Source organism: Oncorhynchus gorbuscha, linkage group LG01 (assembly GCF_021184085.1).
Source record: "Oncorhynchus gorbuscha isolate QuinsamMale2020 ecotype Even-year linkage group LG01, OgorEven_v1.0, whole genome shotgun sequence".
NCBI lineage: Eukaryota > Metazoa > Chordata > Actinopteri > Salmoniformes > Salmonidae > Oncorhynchus > Oncorhynchus gorbuscha.
Window position 1 is genome coordinate 11,025,982 of NC_060173.1, and position 26,341 is coordinate 11,052,322.

At 44.5% G+C, this 26,341-nt stretch overlaps 1 protein-coding gene across 5 annotated transcripts; it reads left to right on the forward strand.

The window, feature by feature from the left end:
* The first annotated feature begins 463 nt into the window (after positions 1–463).
* bpgm (2,3-bisphosphoglycerate mutase) lies at positions 464–3,991 on the forward strand. 5 transcript variants are annotated; one of them, XM_046344899.1, is made up of 3 exons: positions 464–614; positions 1,329–1,961; positions 2,640–3,991. In XM_046344899.1, exons 2-3 carry the CDS (start codon positions 1,361–1,363, stop codon positions 2,813–2,815), a joined length of 777 nt encoding a protein of 258 aa, XP_046200855.1. In that variant the 5' UTR covers positions 464–614; positions 1,329–1,360; the 3' UTR covers positions 2,816–3,991. The 5 variants fall into 5 exon arrangements, with proteins under 5 accessions (XP_046200855.1, XP_046200853.1, XP_046200854.1 ...); XM_046344897.1 differs by having other exon boundaries at positions 503–614; positions 1,334–1,961; XM_046344898.1 differs by having other exon boundaries at positions 553–746.
* Positions 3,992–26,341: the final 22,350 nt, after the last annotated feature.

Genomic DNA, 26,341 nt, shown 5'->3' on the forward strand with positions numbered 1-26,341 from the left:
CCAAACTGTTGGACAGTAGTGCATATTATATGGTATTGACATGCAAAATGTTGGACGTTTGAAGTTATCCAAATATGATTGAGTTACTGACAATAAATTACTTGTGTTATCATTGTCACGTTTATGGTCAAACGTCAGCTGCACACAGTTTATTCCACAAAGGTGATCGTGTGTGTGTGTGTGTGTGTGTGTGTGTGTGTGTGTGTGTGTGTGTGTGTGTGTGTGTGTGTGTGTGTGTGTGTGTGTGTGTGTGTGTGTGTGTGTGTGTGTGTGTGTGTGTGTGTGTGTGTGCGTGCGTGCGTGTAATTTGCATTGTGGATCAATCATAGTTCATACTGTAGTTTTACTGTCTAGCCACGTTCAGTGACTGTTACAATGTAGCTAGTAGAATCGGTCATGCCACGCCTTCTCCCCCATGACGACGGTTCTAGAGGGCCTTTTCTCTCATCTCTCTCCACCTATGGACAGCACACATGACACAAATCCCGCCCTAACCTGAGTTTTTCCGTTTCGATTGGACCACAAGCTTTCAATCGCTGACTTCTTAAATTATTTCGATGGTTGTCCAAATTTCTGTCAACAGTCACTATTGGGACGGACTTGTAACTCGCAGGGTAAGATCGTATTCATGCTATTATTATGATGCATGTTCCGGTACATGTATGTTTTGTAGCTTGCCGTCTTGCAGTCTCGCGCGTAAACGCATGGCCGTTAGCAGCCTACCAATGAGATGACAAGTGCATAAGGCAAGCTCTTTTAATATATTTTTACCATTTGACTGTTATGATGTAAAATGTATTGATTGGGGAATGTGCAATAGCCACATTTCCATGTTTAGTTACTGAATTACCCTGTTTAATTTGGAGTTAAACAATAACCCGTTGTGTTGGCATGTAGCCTTTTAACCACTCGAAATGCCGGACATTTGCTGACCCCACTAGACCCACCCTCAGAATAAATGACATGGCGACTGCTTCTGACATTAAGCTTAGTAACAGCAGGTCCATAGTAACAGTAAAATATTAGGCGTGTGTGTGTGTGTGTGTGTGTGTGTGTGTGTGTGTGTGTGTGTGTGTGTGTGTGTGTGTGTGTGTGTGTGTGTGTGTGTGTGTGTGTGTGTGTGTGTGTGTGTGTGTGTGTGTGTGTGTGTGTGGTTAATAATATACAGCACCACTGAAATATTGTTGGATATTTAGGTTGATGAAACTCAAGAGACTTGTTGAATGATGTTTTTCACTTATGTGGTAAGTGTCTGGCCACAGTACAGTACTATGTTACTGCACTAGTCCAGCATCACCCTCATCTGTAAATCCATTGTTTGTGTACAGTACAGGCTGCTGCTGCCAGACAGTCCTTCCGGATGTCCAAGTACAAAGTCTTTGTGATGAGGCATGGAGAAGGAGCCTGGACCAAAGAGAACCGCTTCTGCAGCTGGGTGGACCAGAGGCTGAGTGAGGACGGGGTCAAGGAGGCTTTGGCGTGCGGTCACCTCCTGAAGGAAGCAGGCTACCAGCTGGATGTAGTATTTACCTCCCTGCTCAGCCGATCCATCCACACAGCCTGGCTGTTGTTGGAAGCCATGGGGCAGGAGTGGGTCCCCGTGGTCAGGACGTGGAGACTCAACGAGCGCCATTATGGTGCTCTGATCGGGCTGAATAGAGCTGAGATGGCCCTAAACCACGGTGAGGAGCAGGTGAAACAGTGGAGGAGGAGCTATGACCTCACGCCTCCCCCTATCGACGAATCACACCCTTACTTCCTGGAGATCTACAATGACCGCCGGTATTCTACCTGTGATGTGTCTAAAGAGTTTCTTCCGAAGTCAGAGAGCCTGAAGGATGTCTTAGAGAGGCTCCAGCCATACTGGGATGGCACCATTGTGCCGGAGATCAAACGGGGGAAATTGGTGCTCATCTCTGGGCACGGGAATAGCTGCAGGGCCCTGCTGAAACACCTGGAAGGTATGCCTGGTGGCTCCTCGTGTGTCTGTGTGTGTCTCTGTGTGCCAACCCTGCTCGGCTGGACTGCATCAGTTGCAGTACCATTATTACCATTGACTTTTGCTGCACTTTTGTTCTCTTTTGTTCCTGCAGATTTTAGTATGAGCTGCATGGCCACTTTCACCTGCATTTGAATGTTTGAATCCACAAAGGCCCTTGTATTGGAGTTTGCTAGGGCCTCCATGTTTTAGACCTAGTTTGTAACTATCATTCACTCCCATTTGGATGGGAGGAATATACTGTATATTAGTTCCAGAAATGTCACGCAGTTGAACTTGTACCAAAAGGCCACTAGGTTTATGTTACATCAGGCTACTGCCAGTAGATTGACCTTTTCTCTTCCCCACAGGCTTCTAGAGATCACGTTTGTCGTAGTTGGCCAGCCAGGTACTTTATAGGCCGTTATGTTAAATTATCGTCGCTATGTAGCTGGACAAAAAAAATGTGTAAAGATCTAGACGTAAACAAAGTTATTCCCTTATCTGTGTATTTTGGTTTTAATTCATGTTACTAGCGCTTTACATAACAGCATGGGCGAAAGCTGTGCTAACGGTTTTATTATGTTTATGGCGATAGTATGGTTGTTTTACTGTGGTTTACAGAAGCAGAACAACACAACATTCACTATTATATCAACAGGTATATCAGATGTTGATATCGTCAATGTGACGTTACCCACTGGGACACCCATTCTGATTGAGCTGGATGAGAACTTCCGGCCCACCAAACCCATGCAGCTCCTGGGAGACCAGAAAGCCATCCAGGCAGCCATCAGGAAGGTGGAGGACCAGGGTAAGGTCAAACAAACAGCCTGAACATAGTCAACTGGATTCTAGTCATTCTGGATTGTAGAATATAGTCAACTGGATTCTAGTCATTCTGGATTGTAGAATATAGTCAACTGGATTCTGATCATTTTCGATGATCAATTCTTAAAACTAGCCAAATTGACTAGAATCTGTTTGGCTAGATTAGAGAATCTAAAATGACTAGAATCCAGAATGACTAGACTCTTTCTGGATTGTAGAATCTAATGAACTGGATTATAGTCATTCTAGATCCTGGATTGTAGAATCTAATCAACTGGATTATAGTCATTCTAGATCCTGGATTGTAGAATTTAGTCAACTGGATTCTAGTCATTCTGAATTGTAGTCAACTGACTGCATAACTGTGTTATGACTGGATCCTATTTGGTACAATGTGGAAGCGAAACAAGATAGTTTGTCCTTCTGTTAAGTGCTGTGCTTACTAGATTTAACTTCTGTTTGCCAAGATAAAACCCTCTCAAAGTTAACATTTAACATGATAATAGGCTGATTTCATTTGACCCTTGTATTGAGGTTCTTTAGAATTGAGGAAATACTAAGATGTGTCCCCCAACAAAACCATTTTTGAAAGATCTGTCCCACGTGCCTCCATTGCCAATATTTTCTGTAGGACTTTTGCAATGCGATGTAGCTAGTTTTTACAGGTGAATTATGACTGACAGAATCCAGCAGGTGATGAGCCAGCACTAACAAGTACAGGTTAATTTATTTATCAAAACCCTTTTAAAAGCACCTTTATAACAAATATTACCTCAGTGAGACAGACAGCCTGGCTATTCTTTCCAAGACAGAGGGCGATTGTGTGAAGCTTTTTTTTAGTATAGAATTGCTGTAAATGTTGTTGAAACCAACGGGGCAAACTCAATAAGAGCGCGTCTTCCAGTGGAGGCTGCTGAGGGGAGGACGGCTCATAACAATGGCTGGATCGGAGCTAACGGGATGGCATGAGACACATGGAAACCATGTGTCTGGTGTATTTTATACCATTCCACTCCAGCCATTACCACGAACCCATTCTCCCCAATTAAGGTGCCACCAACTTCCTGTGATGTCTTCTTATAGGCTACATGCTAGTTTGAGAGACTTTCATATGAAATAACTGTAGGGCTTATTCATAAAATACCTACATTGACATGCTGTAATAAAGTCAGATTAATGATTTGCTATATCATTGTATCATTTATTTCAATTTTTACTGTTCAAAGGAAAATATCCCCATCGAACCTTTTCTTCTCTACCCAACTTATCAATGTCATTTTTTTGTGACTTTTATTTCATTTAGTGACGACAAACAAACATTTGAGTCAAGTGTTAACTTAACCTAAACTAATGTTCAGTATACTCTTATGCTCTACACTGAACACCACTGCATTTACAATGTAGTACAGTGCTACTAAAGATTGTACCTGATGAGGGTACAATTATTAATATAGTGGCTTGTTTAAAAAAAAAATGGTCTGATGCACATGCTTAGACAAATCACCCCCCCCCCTGTTCCCACTTTAAATCATATTTTCTTGTGGAACTTAATATATTACATTTTCAGAGGTTGACGATAACAAAAATGACTGTGAATTGATGACCAAACAACCACTTATTGTGATTGGTACACCATTTTTATGCACACTGTTAATGTAGGGGAAAATGATTCACTCCTTATGAGTGTTGCACTGTGTGTTACATCTGTTTGTGCATGGTTTTAGGGGACATCTATTGAGGTGCTTTTTTTTTTTTTTTTTTACACAGGAGAGACATGCATGTATGTGTGCCTCTTGTGTTGTTTGAAACTGTCTTTAAAAAAAAATATCCATCTGTCATAACCACTATCTTGGGTCATTTAAGGAAATGCTGACTTATCATTTAGTTGAGCCCTAACACTGTAAATGTGTACATTTTATATTGATACTAGAAAATACTGTAGTTCTATAATGTGTTATACCCACAGTCATCCTAAATGGTGACGATAGGAAGTATTGGACTCGGTTTGAACATTTTGACTTTTGATGGTTTGCATGGTGGAAATGAAATAAAGGAACTGAAAACATGCCTCATTCAGTAACAGTATGACTGTCTCAAATTGCTTCTTTTTTTGTGGTAATAATGGCAAGGATGTGACTGTATGGTCATGTGGAACTTAAGTGTACAGTATTATGATAAATGTCCGTATCCTACCAGTTGGAGCTACAGTTTTTCCTAATAAATCATGATAGTCACGTGATCTGAAATGAGCATAGCCCAGACAAATTAATCTCATTGTCAGGAGAACTTTGGACGGTTACAGGCAGGAGCTGCCCTGCGTTTCTGCACGGTTTTAGTTATGTGCCCAGGAGTGGATGAAAGGGAGGAGTGGATGGAGGGACTATGCCAGAAACCATCACTCTGGGCAAAGACACTTGATTGAGCTGCCTGTTGTAATGGAACCAATAGAAAAGTCCCAAAAATGAAAAACCCACCCACTTTGCACTCCAGAAAGGCTGAAGCAAGATTTCAAATGCTATTTGAACCCAGGTCTGTACAGATCGTAGAGCTTTGGGAGGGATGTAAGACTTCTATAATGCCCTTTGAATATGATTACGGCCCTGATAGGAATAAACTAGTTATTAGCCTCACTAATACTCCAGACCTGATAGTAATGAACTAGTTATTAGCCTCCCTAATACTCCGACCCTGGTTACGGACCTGATAGGAATAAACTAGTTATTAGCCTCACTAATACTCCAGACCTGATAGTAATGAACTAGTTATTAGCCTCACTAATACTCCGACCCTGGTTACGGACCTGATAGGAATAAACTAGTTATTAGCCTCACTAATACTCCGACCCTGGTTACGGACCTGATAGGAATAAACTAGTTATTAGCCTGTTACGGACCTGATAGAATAAACTAGTTATTAGCCTCACTAATACTCCGACCCTGGTTACGGGGTTATTAGATCCGACCCTGGTTACGGACCTGATAGGAATAAACTAGTTATTAGCCTCACTAATACTCCGACCCCGGACCTGATAGGAATAAACTAGTTATTAGCCTCACTAATACTCCGACCCTGGTTACGGACCTGATAGGAATAAACTAGTTATTAGCCTCACTAATACTCCGACCCCGACCCTAGTTATTAGCCTCACTTACTCCGACCCTGGTTACGGACCTGATAGGAATAAACTAGTTATTAGCCTCACTAATACTCCGACCCTGGTTACGGACCTGATAGGAATAAACTAGTTATTAGCCTACCCTGGTTACGGACCTGATAGGAATAAACTAGTTATTAGCCTCACTAATACTCCAACCCTGGTTTGGACCTGATAGGAATAAATTAGTTATTAGCCTCACTAATACTCCAACCCTGGTTACGGACCTGATAGGAATAAACTAGTTATTAGCCTCACTAATACTCCAACCCTGGTTATGGACCTGATAGGAATAAACTAGTTATTAGCCTCACTAATACTCCGACCCTGGTTACGGACCTGATAGGAATAAACTAGTTATTAGCCTCACTAATACTCCGACCCTGGTTACGGACCTGATAGGAATAAACTAGTTATTAGCCTCACTAATACTCCGACCCTGGTTACGGACCTGATAGGAATAAACTAGTTATTAGCCTCACTAATACTCCGACCCTGGTTACGGACCTGATAGGAATAAACTAGTTATTAGCCTCACTAATACTCCGACCCTGGTTACGGACCTGATAGGAATAAACTAGTTATTAGCCTCACTAATACTCCAACCCTGGTTACGGACCTGATAGGAATAAACTAGTTATTAGCCTCCCTAATACTCCAGACCTGATAGGAATAAACTAGTTATTAGCCTCCCTAATACTCCAGACCTGATAGGAATAAACTAGTTATTAGCCTCACTAATACTCCAACCCTGGTTACGGACCTGATAGTAATGAACTAGTTATTAGCCTCACTAATACTCCTACCCTGGTTACGGACCTGATAGGAATAAACTAGTTATTAGCCTACCCACATCTTTATTTAAAGCCCTGATGTTATACCCAATGAGCTTTGAGTTGTATGGTCTCTCATCTACCTTCAACTGTTTAAAGAGAGAATCAGACGTTTCCACCTGCACAGCATCACGGATCCCCTCTCTTGTTTTTGCAGGTGTGGAATCAGCCAGAATTATACGATTGTTTTCATTGCTCTGACATATTTTTGTACATTTAACATCCGTCACCAAGCCTGCTACAGGATATGGGCAGCTATAGCTCCAAGGCTAATGGGATAGTGCCAACTTTCTTTACAAGTAGTTGAGCCCAGAGAAAGTTCCAATATTATGTTTCTTGTTCATTTATTTTCATGCTGAAGTTTAATTGTGGCGATAAGGTTGCTTCATCATATTAGAATGGAATGTTTACTTTTTTTAGAAGTAAAATAAATGAAAGCTCTTTATTATTGCTTTCATCATGAGTGTTTCATAATAGGCGAAGTCAACTGTCACTCGTCCACTTAGTGAACTACAAGTATAGAGTCATAGCCAATGAAAGTCAAACATCTTAGAGACAGGACAAGCCAAAACTACCGTAGCCAGTGGATAAATAAACTGTTCCAATTCTCTCTCCCAAGCTACTGACTTCGAACCTAAAGAAACAAGTGGCTTTCTGCAGGACAGGTACGTTTTCAATTACATTTAAACTTTGCATGCATTTACTGTGCCTTCGGAAAGTATTCAGACAAAGTATTCTGACGAAGTCACTCATGTGTTGTCTTGGCTGTGTGCTTAGGGCTGTTGTCTTGTTGGAAGGTGAACTTTTGGCCCTTCTGAGGTCCTGTGCGCTCTGGAGCAGGTTTTCATCAAGGACCTCTGTACTGTGCTCCTTTCATATTTGCCGCGATCCTGACTAGTCTCCCGGTCCCTCAAAAACATCCCCACAGAATGATGCTGCCACTACCATGCTTCACCGTAGGGATGATGCCAGGTTTCCTCCAGACGTGACGCTTGGCATTCAGGCCAAAGAGTTCAATCTTGGTTTCATCAGACCAGAGAATCTTGTTTCTCATGGTCTGAGAGTCTTTAGTTGCCTTTTGGCAAACTCCAAGCGGGTTGTCATGTGCCTTTTACTGACGTCTGGCCACTCTACCATAAAGGCCTGATTGGTGGAGTGCTGCAGATATGGTTGTCCTTCCATCTCCACAGAGGATATCGGGAGCTCTGTCAGAGTGACCAGCGGTCACCTCCCTGACCAAGGCCCTTCTCCACCGATGGCTCAGTTTGGCCGGGCGGTCAGCTCCCTGACCAAGGCCCTTCTCCACCGATGGCTCAGTTTGGCCGGGCGGTCAGCTCCCTGACCAAGGCCCTTCTCCACCGATGGCTCAGTTTGGCCGGGCGGTCAGCTCCCTGACCAAGGCCCTTCTCCACCGATGGCTCAGTTTGGCCGGGCGGTCAGCTCCCTGACCAAGGCCCTTCTCCACCGATGGCTCAGTTTGGCCGGGCGGTCAGCTCCCTGACCAAGGCCCTTCTCCACCGATGGCTCAGTTTGGCCGGGCGGTCAGCTCCCTGACCAAAGCCCTTCTCCACCTATGGCTCAGTTTGGCCGGGCGGTCAGCTCCCTGACCAAGGCCCTTCTCCACCTATGCCTCAGTTTGGCCGGGCGGTCAGCTCTAGGAAGAGTCTTAGTGTTTCCAAACGTCTTTCATGTAATAATGATGGAGGCCACTGTGTTCTTGGGGACCTTCAATGCGGCAGACAGGGTCTGAATACTGCCAGGTCACAGTTGTAAATGAGAACTTGTTCTCAACTGGCCTACCTGGTGAAATACTAAAAAATAAAACTTATGTAAATAAGGAATTTCTGGTTTTTATTTCTAATACATGTACAGAAATATCTATAAAACCTGTTTTCTCTTTATCATCATGGGGTATTGTGTGTAGATTGATGAGGGGAAAAAATTATGTAATACATTTTAGAATAAGGCTGTAACATTAACAAAATGTGGAAAAGGGAATAGGTCTGAATACTTTCCAAATGCACTGTAGAGCAGTAAAAAGACATGCTTTGTCATACCCCTGGTATACGGTCTGATATACCACAGCTGTCAGCCAATCAGCATTCAGGGCACGAACCAACACGTTTATAATTTGACCTAACATTCCGTTTGCCATACATTAAGCAGACGTCCTGTAGTGGAGAAGCTGTACATGCCAAGTCAGGCTCCTATTCCTTAGATGGTACAGTGTTGAGAATAGTCCAAAACCAGAGCCACTTTGTGTGTGTGTGTGTGTGTGTGTGTGTGTGTGTGTGTGTGTGTGTGTGTGTGTGTGTGTGTGTGTGTGTGTGTGTGTGTGTGTGTGTGTGTGTGTGTGTGTGTGTGTGTGTGTGTGTGTGTGTGTGTGTGTGTGTGTGTGTGTGTGTGTTTAACTATACTTGTGGGTAGGCCTGTCTAGGTCTACTGTAGATAGACCTGTCTAGGTCTGTGTTTTTGTGTCCTTATACTTATAGGAAATAGTATTATTATTTAAACCTGTGTCTTGTTGTTTAAACCTATGTCTTAGTGTTTAAACATGTGTCTTAGTGTTTAAACCTGTGTCTTAGTGTTTAAACCTGTGTCTTGTTGTTTAAACCTGTGTCTTAGTGTTTAAACCTGTGTCTTAGTGTTTAAACCTGTGTCTTAGTGTTTAAACCTATGTCTTAGTGTTTAAACCTGTGTCTTAGTGTTTAAACCTGTGTCTTAGTGTTTAAACCTGTGTCTTATTGTTCAAACCTGTGTCTTAGTGTTTAAACCTGTGTCTTAGTGTTTAAACCTGTGTCTTAGTGTTTAAACCTGTGTCTTAGTGTTTAAACCTATGTCTTAGTGTTTAAACCTGTGTCTTAGTGTTTAAACATGTGTCTTAGTGTTTAATCCTGTGTCTTAGTGTTTAAACCTGTGTCTTAGTGTTTAAACCTGTGTCTTAGTGTTTAAACCTGTGTCTTAGTGTTTAAACCTGTGTCTTAGTGTTTAAACCTGTGTCTTAGTGTTTGGGATCGGACCCTTTTTTCCCAATTTTCATCTAAAATGACATATCCAAATCTAACTGCCTGTAGCTCAAGACCTGAAGCAAGTATATGCAGATACCATTTGACAGGAAACACTGAAGATTGTGGAAATGTGAATTTAATGTAGGAGAATATAACACATTAGATCTGGTAAAAGATAATACAAAGAAAACATTTTTTAAATCACATTTGAAATGCAAGAGAAAGGCCACAATGTATTATTCCAGTTTAGGCACATATTTGATATTAGCCACTAGATGGCAGCAGTGTACACTACTGTTCCAAAGTTTGGGGTCAGTTAGAAAAGTCCTTGTTTTTGAAAGAAACGCTATTTTTTGTCTATTCAAATAACATCAAATTGTTTTTTTAAGAAACAGTCACCTCACAAGTCCTCAACTGGCAGGTTCATTAAATAGTACCCTCAAAACACCAGTCTCAACATCAACAGTGAAGAGGCGACTCCGGGATGCTGTCTTTCTAGGCAGAGTTCCTCTGTCCACTGTGTTCTTTTGCCCATCTTAATCTTTTCTTTTTATTGACCAGTCTGAGATATGGCTTTTTCTTTGCAACTCTGCCTATTGTAAGTCTTCAGGTATCAGGTCTCCGGTGTGTTTCACCACTGTGAAACCCCTGTGAAACTCTGAACTCAGGTGCTTCTATCCTCAGTGCACACCAGTATTGAGACTGCTCTCTCTCATTGTGTCACTGTCATAAAGGCAGCTTGGAAATTAGAATTTAATTGCATGTTTAGTTCAGGATGAGATGCTGACACCCTCCCTCGTCCCTACTAAAAGCTGTAAAAACATTATGTTGATTGAAAGAGTTTTGTCCAATGTCCCTCTACGCTACGCGTGTTCGCGGTCACGCACCACAGCGCAGAGAAGCAAGAGATAGATTGATCTTCACTGAGTACCCTTACTAGTTTGGACTATATACATCAACGTTTTTTCTGTGATCAAATCAACATTATATCAGCCCCTTTTCAATGCAACAAAACAAAACAAATCTAATTTTACAAGATTGAGTCTGTGATTATGTTGTAGGCAGAGCCAGAGAACAACGGAGTAGAATTCTATTGGCTGGGGTAGCCCAGGAGTGGTCTTTCAATCACCTGGGAGTGAAGGCGCTTTTCAGATCAGAGCGCAGAGTCGCGCATGTGCGCATTTGTTGATAATCTTTGCTAGTTAGCGAGTTATTGTCATGTTTTGTCTTATATTGTCTTGTCATTTTGCTTTTCCCTCTGTTCGTTTTCCCCCTGCTGGTCTTTTTAGGTTCGTTCCCCTTTTTCTCTCTCCCTTCCTCTCTCTCTTCCCTCTATCGTTCCGTTCCTGCTCCCAGCTGTTCCTATTCCCCTAATCAATCATTTAGTCTTCCCACACCTGTTCCCTATCTTTTCCCCTGATTAGAGTCCCTATTTCTCCCCTTGTTTTCCGTTCCTGTCCTGTCGGATCCTTGTATATTGTTCACTGTGCTGTGTCTTTGTATCGCCCTGTCGTGTCGTGTTTCCCTCAGATGCTGCGTGGTGAGCAGGTGTCTGAGTCTGCTACGGTCAAGTGCCTTCCCGAGGCAACCTGCAGTTTATTATCGAGTCTCCAGTCAGTTCTCGTGATTACGAGTGAAATTGTTTTTATGCTTTATTTACCGCTCCGATTTGTCTAGGAGTATTGCTATTTCCTTAAACTGGATTAAAGACTCTGTTTTCGCCAAGTCGCTTTTGGGTCCTCATTCACCTGCATAAAGTTATTCGCCCAGTAATAGATAAGTATAGGTCGGCAATGGGGAGTTACTGCTTTCCTACAAGAGCACACAACGTGTAGGCTACATTTGGGCAGGGTTTGCATACAATGGCCAGGGTTCACACATAATGAGCAGGGTTCACACACAATGGTCAGGGTTCATACACAATGGTCAGGGTTCACACATAATGAGCAGGGTTCGCACATAATGAGCAGGGTTCGCACATAATGAGCAGGGTTCGCACATAATGAGCAGGGTTCGCACATAATGAGCAGAGTTCACACACAATGGTCAGGGTTCGCACATAATGAGCAGGGTTCGCACATCATGAGCAGGGTTCGCACATAATGAGCAGGGTTCACACACAATGGTCAGGGTTCACACATAATGAGCAGGGTTCACACACAATGGTCAGGGTTCACACATAATGAGCAGGGTTCACACACAATGGTCAGGGTTCGCACATAATGAGCAGAGTTCGCACATAATGAGCAGGGTTCACACACAATGGTCAGGGTTCACACATAATGAGCAGGGTTCACACACAATGGTCAGGGTTCGCACATAATGAGCAGAGTTTGCACATAATGAGCAGGGTTCACACACAATGAGCAGGGTTCACACACAATGGTCAGGGTTCACACACAATGGTCAGGGTTCACACATAATGAGCAGGGTTCGCACATAATGAGCAGAGTTCGCACATAATGAGCAGGGTTCACACACAATGGTCAGGGTTCACACATAATGAGCAGGGTTCACACACAATGGTCAGGGTTCACACATAATGAGCAGGGTTCACACACAATGTTAGTCAGCCTGCCTGGTGGTGGGTCAGCCCGTGTCTTTTTAATTATATGCGCTAAACATTTAGCTAGAATTGGTGCATTACAACACTGAAATTTAAGTTTTTGTTATTGCTGTCTATCTGTACTGTTAGTCCTTCAATTTCCTTTGTTAATATGGACTATTTTGATCTAAATTGCTTTTGTTTTATAGATGAGTACTGAATTGCATGGCCTCTAAAGGCCCATTTAAAATTGTCTCATACAATACGGGGATCTGCTGTACCTATGTCAGAAAAGTTCAGTTATAAATTCCTATGTCCTTGTTAAAAATAAGTTATCATCCAATAGGCTCTGATTACATTTCCAATATCCTCTCCCACGTGGAAATTCTGTAAGACGAATGTATATGCCAATTATCTGATTGTCCGACTGCATTCTGTCCCCTATCAACACTTTTTAACTTTTGGTGCCGACGAGAATAACATAAGAAAGTAGTCAAGACGACTAGCTTGATTAAGCCTCTGCCATGTATATCTCACGAGGTCTGGATATTTAAGCCTCCATATATCCAACAGTGTCCATGACATTCGTGATTTCCTTAAGTGCATATCTCCCACCATAATAATATCATCTTGTATTGCTTGTAGGGTTGATCATTTATTATATATATTTTCTAAGAAACGTGGATCATTATTATTTGGTCCGTAAAGGTTAATGAGTTATATCTGTTTATGTCCAATAACATATTTAAAATCATCCATCTACCTTGAGGATCTGTTTGGACAATTTGCACATTCAGATCAAAATGACTGTTAATTAATATCATCACCCCCTTTGAGTTTCTTCACCCATTTGAGAAGTATATTTCACTCCCAGTCCTTTTCCCAAACAACTTCATCTAAAATAGTTGAATGAGTTTCCTGTAAACAATAGATATTATATTCCTTCTCTTTAAGACAGCTGTATCCCAGAGAATGTGGTTTCGTTAGGAATCCCAGTCATTGTCAGTAGATGTTGCTCCCTTCTCAGATTCAGCTGCGACTATTTCTGTATTCAGTACTAGAATCTTACAAATTGTTTGGGTACATAAACATTCATGTGGATCTGTCTGTTTGAGTTGTTCTGTCTGAATGAATTGTTCTTAAATATACTCAAACTGCAGTACTTTATTCATGGATATACGTAAAAAGTTTCCAATGAAATTCCAGCATGATACTTTCCAGAGCTCTGTGCTCTACTTGGACATGTTCCGTTTGTACCCCCACCCCCCTGTTTCACTCTGTTTCAAAACATTTTCTCCCTACTGAACACTACCCAGACCACACTTTAGTGGAACAACCGGGAAAGGAAGGTTCCACAGTGAAAAAACGCTTGCTCGCTCTGCTGGCTTTGTTTTGTGACTGCCATGTAACAGTCTCCGAACGGGAGAACTTGCACAAAGTAGCCAAATATACACACTTCACTATTCCAACTTATTGAGTATTGTGGAATCTTTCCAGATATAACATGAAGTACTATCATATTATCATTATTATTTAATGGACTGGGAGACGTGTAGTACAACCAAGGACTGATTTAAATTGATAGTAGCCTCTAATATCTTAAATGTTTCAAAAAATGCACAGGAAACTGTAGCTTCAAACAAAAACGAGGAGTTTTGGTGTATTTTTATTTGCTGTTCTAAGCCAAAATGTCTGGAATTTGAACTGTTTCTGGTCTCCTTCCCCTACTCTCCGAGACTGAAGAAAAAAACCTGCATTTTCAGTCTTCAGAAATGACGTATTGTGTTACCTTACTCTGCGACTGTTCTGTTCACCCTGTTCGTCTCACTCTGGACGTAGTTGGCAGTGAGCTGTGAATTTACAGTAGCTGTCAATGACATACCCAGTCAGTCTCAGGATCATATCAAAAGAGCATTTCATTGGCAGTACTTATGAACATACACCCATCCTATAATTCACTTCTTTCAGCATCTGTTTATTCCTCAACGACTATTCTGTTATTGTATCTGCCAAACACGTCTCTTCTCAGTGGAAGCAGACTCTCTGAACAGGACGACCTACAAATAATAAGTCAGTCAGTGACTTGTGAACGGAAAATCATACATTTCTTACATCAAATAATGTTGAGTTATTATTGTGACATATCTGTTAAGAAATTGGGCTGCCCTGGCATCTCAGTTCAGAGGAGCTGTTTCAGCCTGTCGTTCAGAGTCTTGGGTTTGTGAGTTGGCCTGTTTCAGCCTGTCGTTCAGAGTCTTGGCATTAGTGAGTTTGTGAGTTGGCAAGGGTTTCGTATGACTTATAATGTTACGTAATGGACTGCACTTCACTAAATCCCTCCTGGTCTGCCTGTCTGTACAGCCCTAAATACAGATCTATTATGACTAACTAACACAGTGTTTTATAGATAGGATAGTATATATGCTTTGGTAGAGATAACCAGTGTAACATTATCTCTTAAATCACTTTTGTTATTTACATTTACAATATGTTGGGAATTTCAGATGTTCTTTTCCTCCTTTCTCCCATGATGAGAACAATACATACATACACACCTTGGAAAACGTTCAACACGGAGAGCCATAGACAATGTCTTCTGCAGCACAGAGGGAGAGAGGGAGAGGGGAGAGAGGGAGAGAAGGAGAGGGGAGAGAGGGAGAGAAGGAGTGGGGGGAGAGGGAGAGGGGGAGAGGGAGAGGGAGAGGGGGAGAGGGAGAGAGAGAGGGGGAGAGGGAGAGAGGATAAGGAAGAGGGAGGGAGGATGAGAGGGGGAGAGAGAGGGAGAGAGGGGAGAGGGGAGAGGGGGAGAGGGAGAGGGAGAGAAGGAAGAGGGAGGGAGGATGAGAGGGGGGGATGGGGGAGAGGGAGAGAGAGGGAGGATGAGAGGCTAGAGGGAGGGAGGGAGGCTGATAGTTATAGCTGCTGAAAGAGCAGGAATGATTTGTGCAGTTGGAGAGAGCAGAGGTATGTAAACCAGACTGTGAACTTGATATTCTGAGAGAGGAGGGAGGGCTGCACATGGATTAAGCCTAAGAGTTGCTACTTTATTTATTTATTTTTATTTCACCTTTATTTAACCAGGTAGGCAAGTTGAGAACAAGTTCTCATTTACAACTGCGACCTGGCCAAGATAAAGCAAAGCAGCTCGACACACACAACTACACAGAGTTACACATGGAGTAAAACAAACATACAGTCAATAATACAGTAGAAACAAGTCTATATACGATGTGAGCAAATGAGGTGAGATAAGGGAGGTAAAGGTAAAAAAAGGCCATGGTGGCAAAGTAAACACAATATAGCAAGTAAAACACTGGAATGGTAGATTTGCAGTGGAAGAATGTGCAAAGTAGAAATAAAAATAATGGGGTGCAAAGGAGCAAAATAAATAAATAAATCAAATAAATACAGTAGGGAAAGAGGTAGTTGTTTGGGCTAAATTATAGGTGGGCTATGTACAAGGTGCAGTAATCTGTGAGCTTCTCTGACAGCTGGTGCTTAAAGCTAGTGAGGGAGATAAGTGTTGGTAGTCAATAATACAGTAGAAAAATAAGTCTATATACAATGTGAGCATATGAGGTGAGATAAGGGAGGTAAGGTAAATACAATATAGCAAGTAAAACACTGGAATTGTAGAGTTGCAGTGGAAGAATGTGCAAAATAGAGAGAAATAATGGGGTGCAAAGGAGCAAAATAAATAAATACAGTAGGGGGAGAGGTAGTTGTTCGGGCTAAATTATAGATGGGCTATGTACAGGTGCAGTAATCTGTGAGCTGCTCTGACAGCTGGTGCTTAAAGCTAGTGAGGGAGATATGTGTTTCCAGTTTCAGAGATTTTTGTAGTTCGTTCCAGTCATTGGCAGCAGAGAACTGGAAGGAGAGGCGGCCAAAGAAAGAATTGGTTTTGGGGGTGACCAGAGAGATATACCTGCTGGAGCTCGTGCTACAGGTGGGTGATGCTATGGTGACCAGCGAGCTGAGATAAGGGGGGACTTTACCTAGCAGGGTCTTGTAGATGACATGGAGCCAGTGGGTTTGGCGATGAGTATGAAGCGAGGGCCAGCCAACGAGAGCATACAGGTCGCAATGGTGGGTAGTATATGGGGCTTTGGTGAGAAAACGGATGGCACTGTGATAGACTGCATCCAATTTGTTGAGTAGGGTATTGGAGGCTATTTTGTAAATGACATCGCCGAAGTCGAGGATCGGTAGGATGGTCAGTTTTACAAGGGTATGTTTGGCAGCATGAGTGAAGGATGCTTTGTTGCGAAATAGGAAGCAAATTGAAGCCAGTTGAAGAGCATGCATTTAGTTTTTAAGAGCAATTGGAGGCCACGGAAGGAGAGTTGTATGGCATTGAAGCTTGCCTGGAGGGTTGTTAACACAGTGTCCAAAGAAGGGCCAGAAGTATACAGAATGGTTTCGTCTGTGTAGAGGTGGATTAGAGACTCACCAGCAGCAAGAGCGACATCATTGATGTATACAGAGAAGAGAGTCGGTCCAAGAATTGAACCCTGTGGCACCCCAATAGAGACTGCCAGAGGTCCGGACAGCAGACCCTCCGATTTGACACACTGAACTCTATCAGAGAAGTAGTTGGTGAACCAGGTGAGACAATCATTTGAGAAACCAAGGCTGTCGAGTCTGCCGATGAGGATGTGGTGATTGACAGAGTCGAAAGCCTTGGCCAGATCAATGAATACTGCTGCACAGTAATGTTTCTTATCGATGGCGGTTAAGATATCATTTAGGATCTTGAGCGTGGCTGAGGTGCACCCATGACCAGCTCTGAAACCAGATTGCATAGCAGAGAGGGTATGGTGATTCGAAATGGTCAGTAATCTGTTTGTTGACTTGGCTTTCGAAAACCTTAGAAAGGCAGGGTAGGATAGATATAGGTCTGTAGCAGTTTGGGTCAAGAGTGTCCTCCCCCTTGGAAGACGGGGATGACTGTGAAGGTTGAACAGGCTAGTAATAGGGGTGGCAACAATTTCAGCAGATCATTTTAGAAAGAAAGGCTCTAGATTGTCTAGCCCGGCTGATTTGTAGGGGTCCAGGTTTTGCAGCTCTTTCAGAACATCAGCTGACTGGATTTGGGAGAAGGAGAAGTGGGGAAGGCTTGGGCGAGTTGCTATGGGGGGGTGCTGTTGACCGGGGTAGGGGTATCCAGGTGAAAAGCATTGCCAGCCGTAGAAAAATGCTTATTGAAATTCTCAATTATAGTGGATTTATCAGTTGTGACAGTGTTTCCTATCTTCAGTGCAGTGGGCAGCTGGGAGGAGGTGTTCTTATTCTCCATGGATTTTACAGTGTCCCTGAACTTTTTTGAGTAGGGTCTGTTTTTAGCCACCTCGTGCATTTCCGTTGGTAGGATTAGTGGGGTTCCATGTGGTAGAGGGGATCAATCCAATTCGCAAAAAAAAAAATAGTTATAGAGGCCCAAGAAAAAAGAAAAACATTTGTCCGATAGATCTATTCAGATAGCAGCCGATAAGATAGCTAATGATTAGCGGACCGCAGATGGGCGTTCAGGTAACGTCGTGACGAAGGAGCCAGCTGGATAACTCCCTCGGGCAGATAACGTCAGTAGTCCAGTTGTGAAGGCCCGGTGGGGTGCCGCGTTGGCAGTAAAACGGGTCCGGATAGGTGATTGTAGCACAGGAGTGGCTGATGGAACTCTTCAGCTGGCTAGCTCCAGAATAATCGATTTTTGCTCCGGGATCGACGTAAGCCAACAGTCACACGGATAGCAGCTAGCTAGCTGCGAGATCCAGGTATAAATGTCCAGAGCTTGTGGTAGAAATCCGGGGACATGGAGAGAAAAATAGGTCTGGTATGTTCCGGTCCAAGCCGAGCTGTACAAAACTGGCAATAGATTTTCGAGCTAAAGGATAGCTGATGACCACAAACTGTTGAGTGATTCTTACATCCTTAGGAGTGTCAACCCAGAGCTCTGATGTGAGAAAAGCAGGGTTTTTCTCACAGTCCCCTGCTTAGTTCAGTGTATCCAGGTGGAACAGAGGATGGGCTCTGAGGAATATATGGAACTAGCATGTTGTGCAGCAGGTCATGATCATTCTGTACATTCTCTACGCTATTCTGTGATATCGTTCAGCTTGGATTTTCCCATGGAGGAAATATTATGACCTTAGGTAATGCACTTTGTAATAGTACCAACACTAGTTGTTAATCAATCAATCAATCAATCAATCAATCAATCAATCAATCGATCGATGTCACAAGGTGTTTTACAGTAAACCAGCCAGGAAGCAGTAAAGTAATGACATCAGCATACAGGATGTGAACAATGTGATATGGATCGAATATAGTGGATAAGACGTTCTCCTCTGAGCTCAGTAAGAGTTTTCTGATCTCTGTGCCAAACTCATCCCTGCCGCTGGGCATGCACTGGTAAACCTCAGTCAGTATTGGCATGCACACACTCGCTTGCATTCGAGCACCCAGGATAACTGGAGAACTGTTGCCAGACAGCTTTGGGCCAGTCCCTCAGTCATTTCCTGGTTTCGTTTCAGCAGTGTTGATCCTCGGCCAAACCGAACTGACTGACTGACTAATTGACTGACTAACTCCACACTATAATGAATCCGATCGCCTGTTTTCTGCACCTTTTAAAGGGAATGTTTCTGTTGCTTTGCTCTTCCATTAAATAACAGGTTGGCTGTGCTGTTTATAGAGCTAGGTCTCCTTCTCTGTGTGTGTCTCCAGTCTGCAGAATAGCTATGGCCTCTGTCAGAGCTCACTCCCGTGGGTCTGGGATGCAGCCGCTCTGCTCCTCTCCTGCAGACTGGAAAGGACTGTACTCCTCTCCTCTCCCTCCCTCCCTCCCTCCCTCCCTCCCTCCCTCCCTCCCTCCCTCCCTCCCTCCCTCCCTCCCTCCCTCCCTCCCTCCCTCCCTCCCTCCCTCCCTCAATATTTTTGTTAGGTAAATAGCTGCCACTCTTATCTCCCTCCCTCTGCCTTATTCCATATGCTTCTTGTCAGTCTGGTAGCTTCCCACTGGACACAGACGTCAATTCAACGTCTATTCCATGTTGGTTCTACGTAATTTAATTGAAGTGAAGTGGGATCGATTAAAAGGAAGAGGGAGAGAGAGAGAGAAGCAAGACGAAGAGAGAGGGAGGAGGGGGAGAGAGAGAGGGAGGAAGAGGGAGAGAGAGGGAGGGAGGATGGAGGAAGAGGGAGAGAGAGGGAGTGGGAACGGCGAGAGAGTGAGGAGGAAGAGGGCGAGAGGGAGGAGGAAGAGTAGAAGAATGCAAAACAAGACAAGGGAGTTAATAAAGAGAAGATTGTCTTTAAATCTTTCCAGTTCTCTCTCACTTTCTCCCTCCCCCTCTATCTTCCTCTCTCTTTCTCTTTTTCTTGTTGTAGGGATAGTGAGGGGGTCACTCTCTCTCGATCTGACCTCCCACCATTATGGCAGGAAGTACCCATCCATCCATTGTACCTGCTTGCACACTGCTCCATCCGCCTTGCTCTTCAACACGGCGTTGGTGTAGAGGTCCTGCAGATTGTTGCTGTGGAAAACCTGGAGGCTGTCGGGTCTGAACTCTGGGTCCAACATCTTCTCAAGGTTCAGCAACCGGGCCCAAGCCTGAAATTTCCTCTTGGCGTTCTTGGTGACGGTGTAGGAAAGGGCCTCGCCTTAAGGCGGGTCGTCAAATTGCCTCTTGTTGACAATCATAGGAGTGCGGCTGGTGAGCTCTCGATCGAACTCGAGACCCTTCCACAGCGGGGCCCCATCGCCCTGATGACTGCAATTGATACACGCTCCCGGAGAGCACCACCAGCAAAGCCGTCCGCGTTGAGCATACCGTACTTGTCCACCACCAGGACGTTGAGGCCAACGAACAGAGGAGGCCTCCTTCACTCACTATCCTCCGAGACCTTGTGGTACAGTTTGTTGCAGACGGCGCACCTCTACAAGAGTTTCTTGAAGCGGGCCCGGGCTCGGCCGCCCAAGCGTAGCGGGGAATGTTCTGGCCTCTTGATAGTACAGCCTCTCGTAGTATAGCTTGAACTCGGATGGGCTGAGCTTACTGCAAACCAACTTCTCCTTGTAGCCCATGGCTCGGTGGAACGTGATTGGAGTCGCGGCCGGGCATGCTTCGGAAAGCGAGGCCGCTTTCTTGTTGGTCATGGTGCTTAGGCACACACTGACTCCCATGGAGGTGAGCCTGCCATACAGCAAGGACAGGGTGTACGACTTGCCGTAGCCAGCGCTGCCGCTGAGCAGTGTCAGAGTCAGCCCCTCCAACCTCATGCACAGGTCAACGGTGTCCGATACCCAGCGCTACTGGGAAGTCAGAGACATGGCCAGCAGAGTCTCCCTGCAGCGGTGATATTCCCAGCAACTCGGCAAGTCCGCCGGCTTCTCCGAAGTTACAGGGGTCATAACGAGTGGTCGTGACAACAAGATGAGACAACAAGATGAGACGTACAATATTTTTTGAGATTGTAGAACGAACCGATGTGTTTGTCTTTATCCAATATATGAGGTTCACTTCATTGACAATGGGAATTTAATAGAATCTGTTTCTTCTGCTTGGAGTGTCGTTGCTCTTGCTCATGCTCTGCAAAGAGTTTGGTGAGCTCCGCGGCAAAAACTGAGCCGGTCGAGGAGTCGGAGGCCAGCTCCCCTTTCCATTTCTCGGTATCGTTCTGAGACAGCGGAGCCACAGTTTTCTTGTCCTCGATCACAGCCCTGGCCATGTCCCATTGATTCACCTTAAGTTTCGTTCCTGGATTTGTCGCGATGGGATCCTCGATCTGACCAAGAGAGTCTCTGATCTGTAGAGCGAGCGCCCTGAAGGGCTCGAAAGCACAGTCCCAGGGAGGACTACTCCACCACCATGGCACTGACCCTGAGGGATCTGCTGGTTCAAGACGGTCGTTTCAGTATAGAAGGATACTCGATCAGGTGTGTCTTTGTAACCAACAGCCCCAATAGCCTCGACCTGGATACCCCGTTGATCGACTTGGCCCCAAGTGACATCTACCGGCTTGGGATAGGCATCTCCAGAATGACACAGTTGCTGGACCGGTGAGGACCCCCAGGTACACCAGAGCGAGAACTACCCCCTACAGATCCAGCGCTCGCACCAGAGTCGAGACCAGAGTCGAGACCAGAGTCGAGTCCATAGCCGAAGCCGAGACCAGTGCAGAGGTCAGCGCCGATGATACTGTGATGATTATCAGTGAGGAAGAAAACAAGGAAGACCTCGTTGATGAAGATCATTGAATGTGGGAGGAGGAAGACGGCAGCTGGTTCTGGGAGTTTTACGACTGCCTCCGAAACGAGGACCCCTCAAGATGAGACGAGACTCTGCAGCTGGGTGAGCCTACAGCATCACTGACCGAAGGTGAGACTACAGCAGAAGCACCAGGGGGTACGGTAACCACCACCTCTTCTCGTAGCTCGGCCCTCTCTCAGACTCGGAGGCCACGGATCCGCTCAAAGTAGAATCCGAGGGGTCTCTAGACGAGTGCATGATGTGCTATGGTGGGAGTATGAACATTGTACTGAAGCCGTGGGGACATCGGATGTGCGCCGGATGCCTAAACGAGTTAAGGATAATCGAGGATAGGGGCAGGTGCCCCCTGTGCAGAGTTCCGGGGAACTAAAATATCAACCTTAGCCGGTTGCGTAGAGACTGTTCAAGGTGTGAGTCGGGCAAGAAGAATCACCTCACGACCTGTGGGCACATTGTGTGTTGCTATGATAAGTGTTCAGTTTGTAAATATCAGATCAGGAGAACTCTGGAAGATTTATTGATAGGATTTGTTGTTGTTTGGTTTGTTTTTTGTGTTGTATATAGATTGTTTTAAAAAGCTTTATATTTTGCAAATAAACAGATTAGAAAAATGTATTTTGTTGTTAGAGTATGATTTTACAAGCTTGTACCGCTGTTGAAACTGATGAACACTGTTGATCCAAAGGCAATTCTCACCCAAACTCATTTTAGTTAGTTTTATTTTAGTTTTTTTACACTTATTACTTTAGCCTCATTCTACTTCTACGACCCCTGTTATAGCTTTAAGACTGCATTATATCAATTCAATTCTGTGTGTTATATCAATTCAATTCTGTATAGATAGTGTTTTATAGTGTTGTATTACTCAAAACAATAAGCTAAATATCTAAACACACACACACAATAACAATATACATGATATACAAATAAAGACCTGTCTGTCTCAAAAATGTCAAACTGCCCCCAGAGCTACAACTCGGCCCGATACAATTGGCCCCAATACACTTGATCCCGATACACTCGGTCCCAATACACTCAGCCCCAATACACTTGATCCCAATACACATCATTGCCACATAATGAGTGGGGGGGGGGTACGTGTTCAGATAGTGACCGAGACGTCCCGATGAAAATAGGATATCGGGATAGATTTAGACTTAGACTAGACTTAGACCCAAACGACATCTGTGTTATCCTGAACCCTGAACCCCGGTAGAGGAAGACAGGAAGCCTTTGGGAAAAAATAAAACCATAATAAGAGTGGGTCAGTCCAGATATTCGTGGTCATTTAAAAAAATCTGAAAACTCTTTAAAATCAAATCCAATTGAATTTGTCAAATACACATGGTTAGCAGATGTTAATGCGAGTGTAGCGAAATGCTTGTGCTTCTAGTTCCGACAATGTAATAATAACCAACGAGTAATCTAACCTAACAATTCCAAAACTACTACCTCACACAAGTGTAAAGGGATAAAGAATATGTACATAAAGATCTATGAATGAGTGATGGTACAGAACGGCATAGGCAAGATGCAGTAGATGGTATCGAGTACAGTATATACATATGAGATGAGTAATGTAGGGTATGTAAACATTATATTAAGTAGCATTGTTTCATTAAAGTGGCTAGTGATATACCTTCCATCAATTTCCATCAATTCCCATTATTAAAGTGGCTGGAGTTGAGTCAGTGTGTTGGCAGCAGCCACTCAATGTTAGTGGTGGCTGTTTAACAGTCTGATGGCCTTGAGATAGAAGCTGTTTGTCAGTCTCTCGGTCCCAGCTTTGATGCACCTGTACTGACCTCGCCTTCTGGATGATAGTGGGGTGAACATGCAGTGGGTGGTTGTTGTCCTTGATGATCTTTATGGCCTTCCCGTGACATCGGGTGGTGTAGGTGTCCTGGAGGGCAGGTAGTTTGCCCCCAGTGATACGTTGTGCAGACCTCACTACCCTCTGGAAAGCCTTACGGTTGTGGGCGGAGCAGTTGCCGTACCAGGCGGTGATACAGCCTGACAGGATGCTCTCGATTGAGCATCTGTAGAAGTTTGTGAGTGCTTTTGGTGACAAGCCGAATTTCTTCAGCCTCCTGAGGTTGAAGAGGTGCTGCTGTGCCTTCTTCACAACGCTGTCTGTGTGGGTGGACCAATATAGTTTGTCTGTGATGTGTATGCCGAGGAACTTAAAACTTACTACCCTCTCCACTATTGTCCCATCGATGTGGATAGGGGGGTGCTCCCTCTGCTGTTTCCTGAAGTCCACAATCATCTCCTTAGTTTTGTTGACATTGAGTGTGAGATTATTTTCCTGACACCACACTTCCGAGGGCCCTCACCTCCTCCCTCTAGGCCGTCTCGTCGTTGTTGGTAATCAAGCCTACCACTGTAGTGTCGTCCGCAAAATTGATGATTGAGTTGGAGGCGTGCAAGGCCACACAGTCGTGGGTGAACAGGGAGTACAGGAGAGGGCTCAGAACGCAACCTTGTGGGGCCCCGGTGTTGAGGATCAGCGGGGTGGAGATGTTGTTACCTACCCTCACCACCTGGGGGCGGTCCGTCAGGAAGTCCAGGAAGTCCAGTACCCAGTTGCACAGGGCGGGGTCGAGACCCAGGGTCTTTAAATCAAATCAAATCAAATCTAATTTTATTTATATAGCCCTTCGTACATCAGCTGATATCTCAAAGTGCTGTACAGAAACCCAGCCTAAAACCCCAAACAGCAAGCAATGCAGGTGTAGAAGCACGGTGGCTAGGAAAAACTCCCTAGAAAGGCCAAAACCTAGGAAGAAACCTAGAGAGGAACCATGGCCAAGATGTTCAAATGTTCATAAATGACCAGCATGGTCGAATAATAATAAGGCAGTACAGTTGAAACTGGAGCAGCAGCACAGTCAGGTGGACTGGGGACAGCAAGGAGTCATCATGTCAGGTAGTCCTGGGGCACGGTCCTAGGGCTCAGGTCCTCCGAGAGAGAGAAAGAAAGAGAGAATTAGAGAGAGCATATGTGGGGTGGCCAGTCCTCTTCTGGCTGTGCCGGGTGGAGATTATAACAGAACATGGCCAAGATGTTCAAATGTTCATAAATGACCAGCATGGTCAAATAATAGTAAGGCAGAACAGTTGAAACTGGAGCAGCAGCATGGCCAGGTGGACTGGGGACAGCAAGGAGTCATCATGTCAGGTAGTCCTGGGGCATGGTCCTATGGCTCAGGTCCTCCGAGAGAGAGAAAGAAAGAAAGAAGGAGAGAATTAGAGAACGCACACTTAGATTCACACAGGACACCGAATAGGACAGGGGAAGTACTCCAGATATAACAAACTGACCCTAGCCCCCGACACAAACTATTGCAGCATAAATACTGGAGGCTGAGACAGGAGGGGTTAGGAGACACTGTGGCCCCATCCGAGGACACCCCCGGACAGGGCCAAACAGGAAGGATATAACCCCACCCACTTTGCCAAAGCACAGCCCCCACACCACTAGAGGGATATCTTCAACCACCAACTTACCATCCTGAGACAAGGCTGAGTATAGCCCACAAAGGTCTCCGCCACGGCACAACCCAAGGGGGGGGGGGGCAACCCAGACAGGATGACCACAACAGTGAATCAACCCACTCAGGTGACGCACCCCCTGCAGGGACGGCATGAGAGAGCCCCAGTAAGCCAGTGACTCATCCCCTGTAATAGGGTTAGAGGCAGAGAATCCCAGTGGAAAGAGGGGAACCGGCCAGGCAGAGACAGCAAGGGCGGTTCGTTGCTCCAGAGCCTTTCCGTTCACCTTCCCACTCCTGGGCCAGACTACACTCAATCATATGACCCACTGAAGAGATGAGTCTTCAGTAAAGACTTAAAGGTTGAGACCGAGTCTGCGTCTCTGACATGGGTAGGCAGACCGTTCCATAAAAATGGAGCTCTATAGGAGAAAGCCCTGCCTCCAGCTGTTTGCTTAGAAATTCTAGGGACAATTAGGAGGCCTGCGTCTTGTGACCATAGCGTACGTGTAGGTATGTACGGCAGGACCAAATCAGAGAGATAGGTAGGAGCAATCCCATGTAATGCATTGTAGGTTAGCAGTAAAACCTTGAAATCAGCCCTTGCTTTGACAGGAAGCCAGTGTAGAGAGGCTAGCACTGGAGTAATATGATCAAATTTTTGGGTTCTAGTCAGGATTCTAGCAGCCGTATTTAGCACTAACTGAAGTTTATTTAGTGCTTTATCCGGGTAGCCGGAAAGTAGAGCATTGCAGTAGTCTAACCTAGAAGTGACAAAAGCATGGATTAATTTTTCTGCATCATTTTTGGACAGAAAGTTTCTGATTTTTGCAATATTACGTAGATGGAAAAAAGCTGTCCTCGAAATGGTCTTGATATGTTCTTCAAAACAGAGATCAGGGTCCAGAGTAACGCCGAGGTCCTTCACAGTTTTATTTGAGACGACTGTACAACCATTAAGATTAATTGTCAGATTCAACAGAAGATCTCTTTGTTTCTTGGGACCTAGAACAAGCATCTCTGTTTTGTCCGAGTTTAATAGTAGAAAGTTTGCAGCCATCCACTTCCTTATGTCTGAAACACATGCTTCAAGCGAGGGCAATTTTGGGGCTTCACCATGTTTCATTGAAATGTACAGCTGTGTGTCATCCGCATAGCAGTGAAAGTTAACATTATGTTTTCGAATAACATCCAAGAGGTAAAATGTATAGTGAAAACAATAGTGG

Bases quoted from the DNA above. Each gene is read 5' to 3' on its own strand.
- bpgm (XM_046344897.1), top strand. From the start codon at position 558: ATGGTTGTCCAAATTTCTGTCAACAGTCACTATTGGGACGGACTTGTA. The intron at 615-1,333 runs GTAAGATCGTAT...TGTACAGTACAG, and splicing joins ACGGACTTGTAACTCGCAGG to GCTGCTGCTGCCAGACAGTC. The intron at 1,962-2,639 runs GTATGCCTGGTG...TTATATCAACAG, and splicing joins CCTGCTGAAACACCTGGAAG to GTATATCAGATGTTGATATC.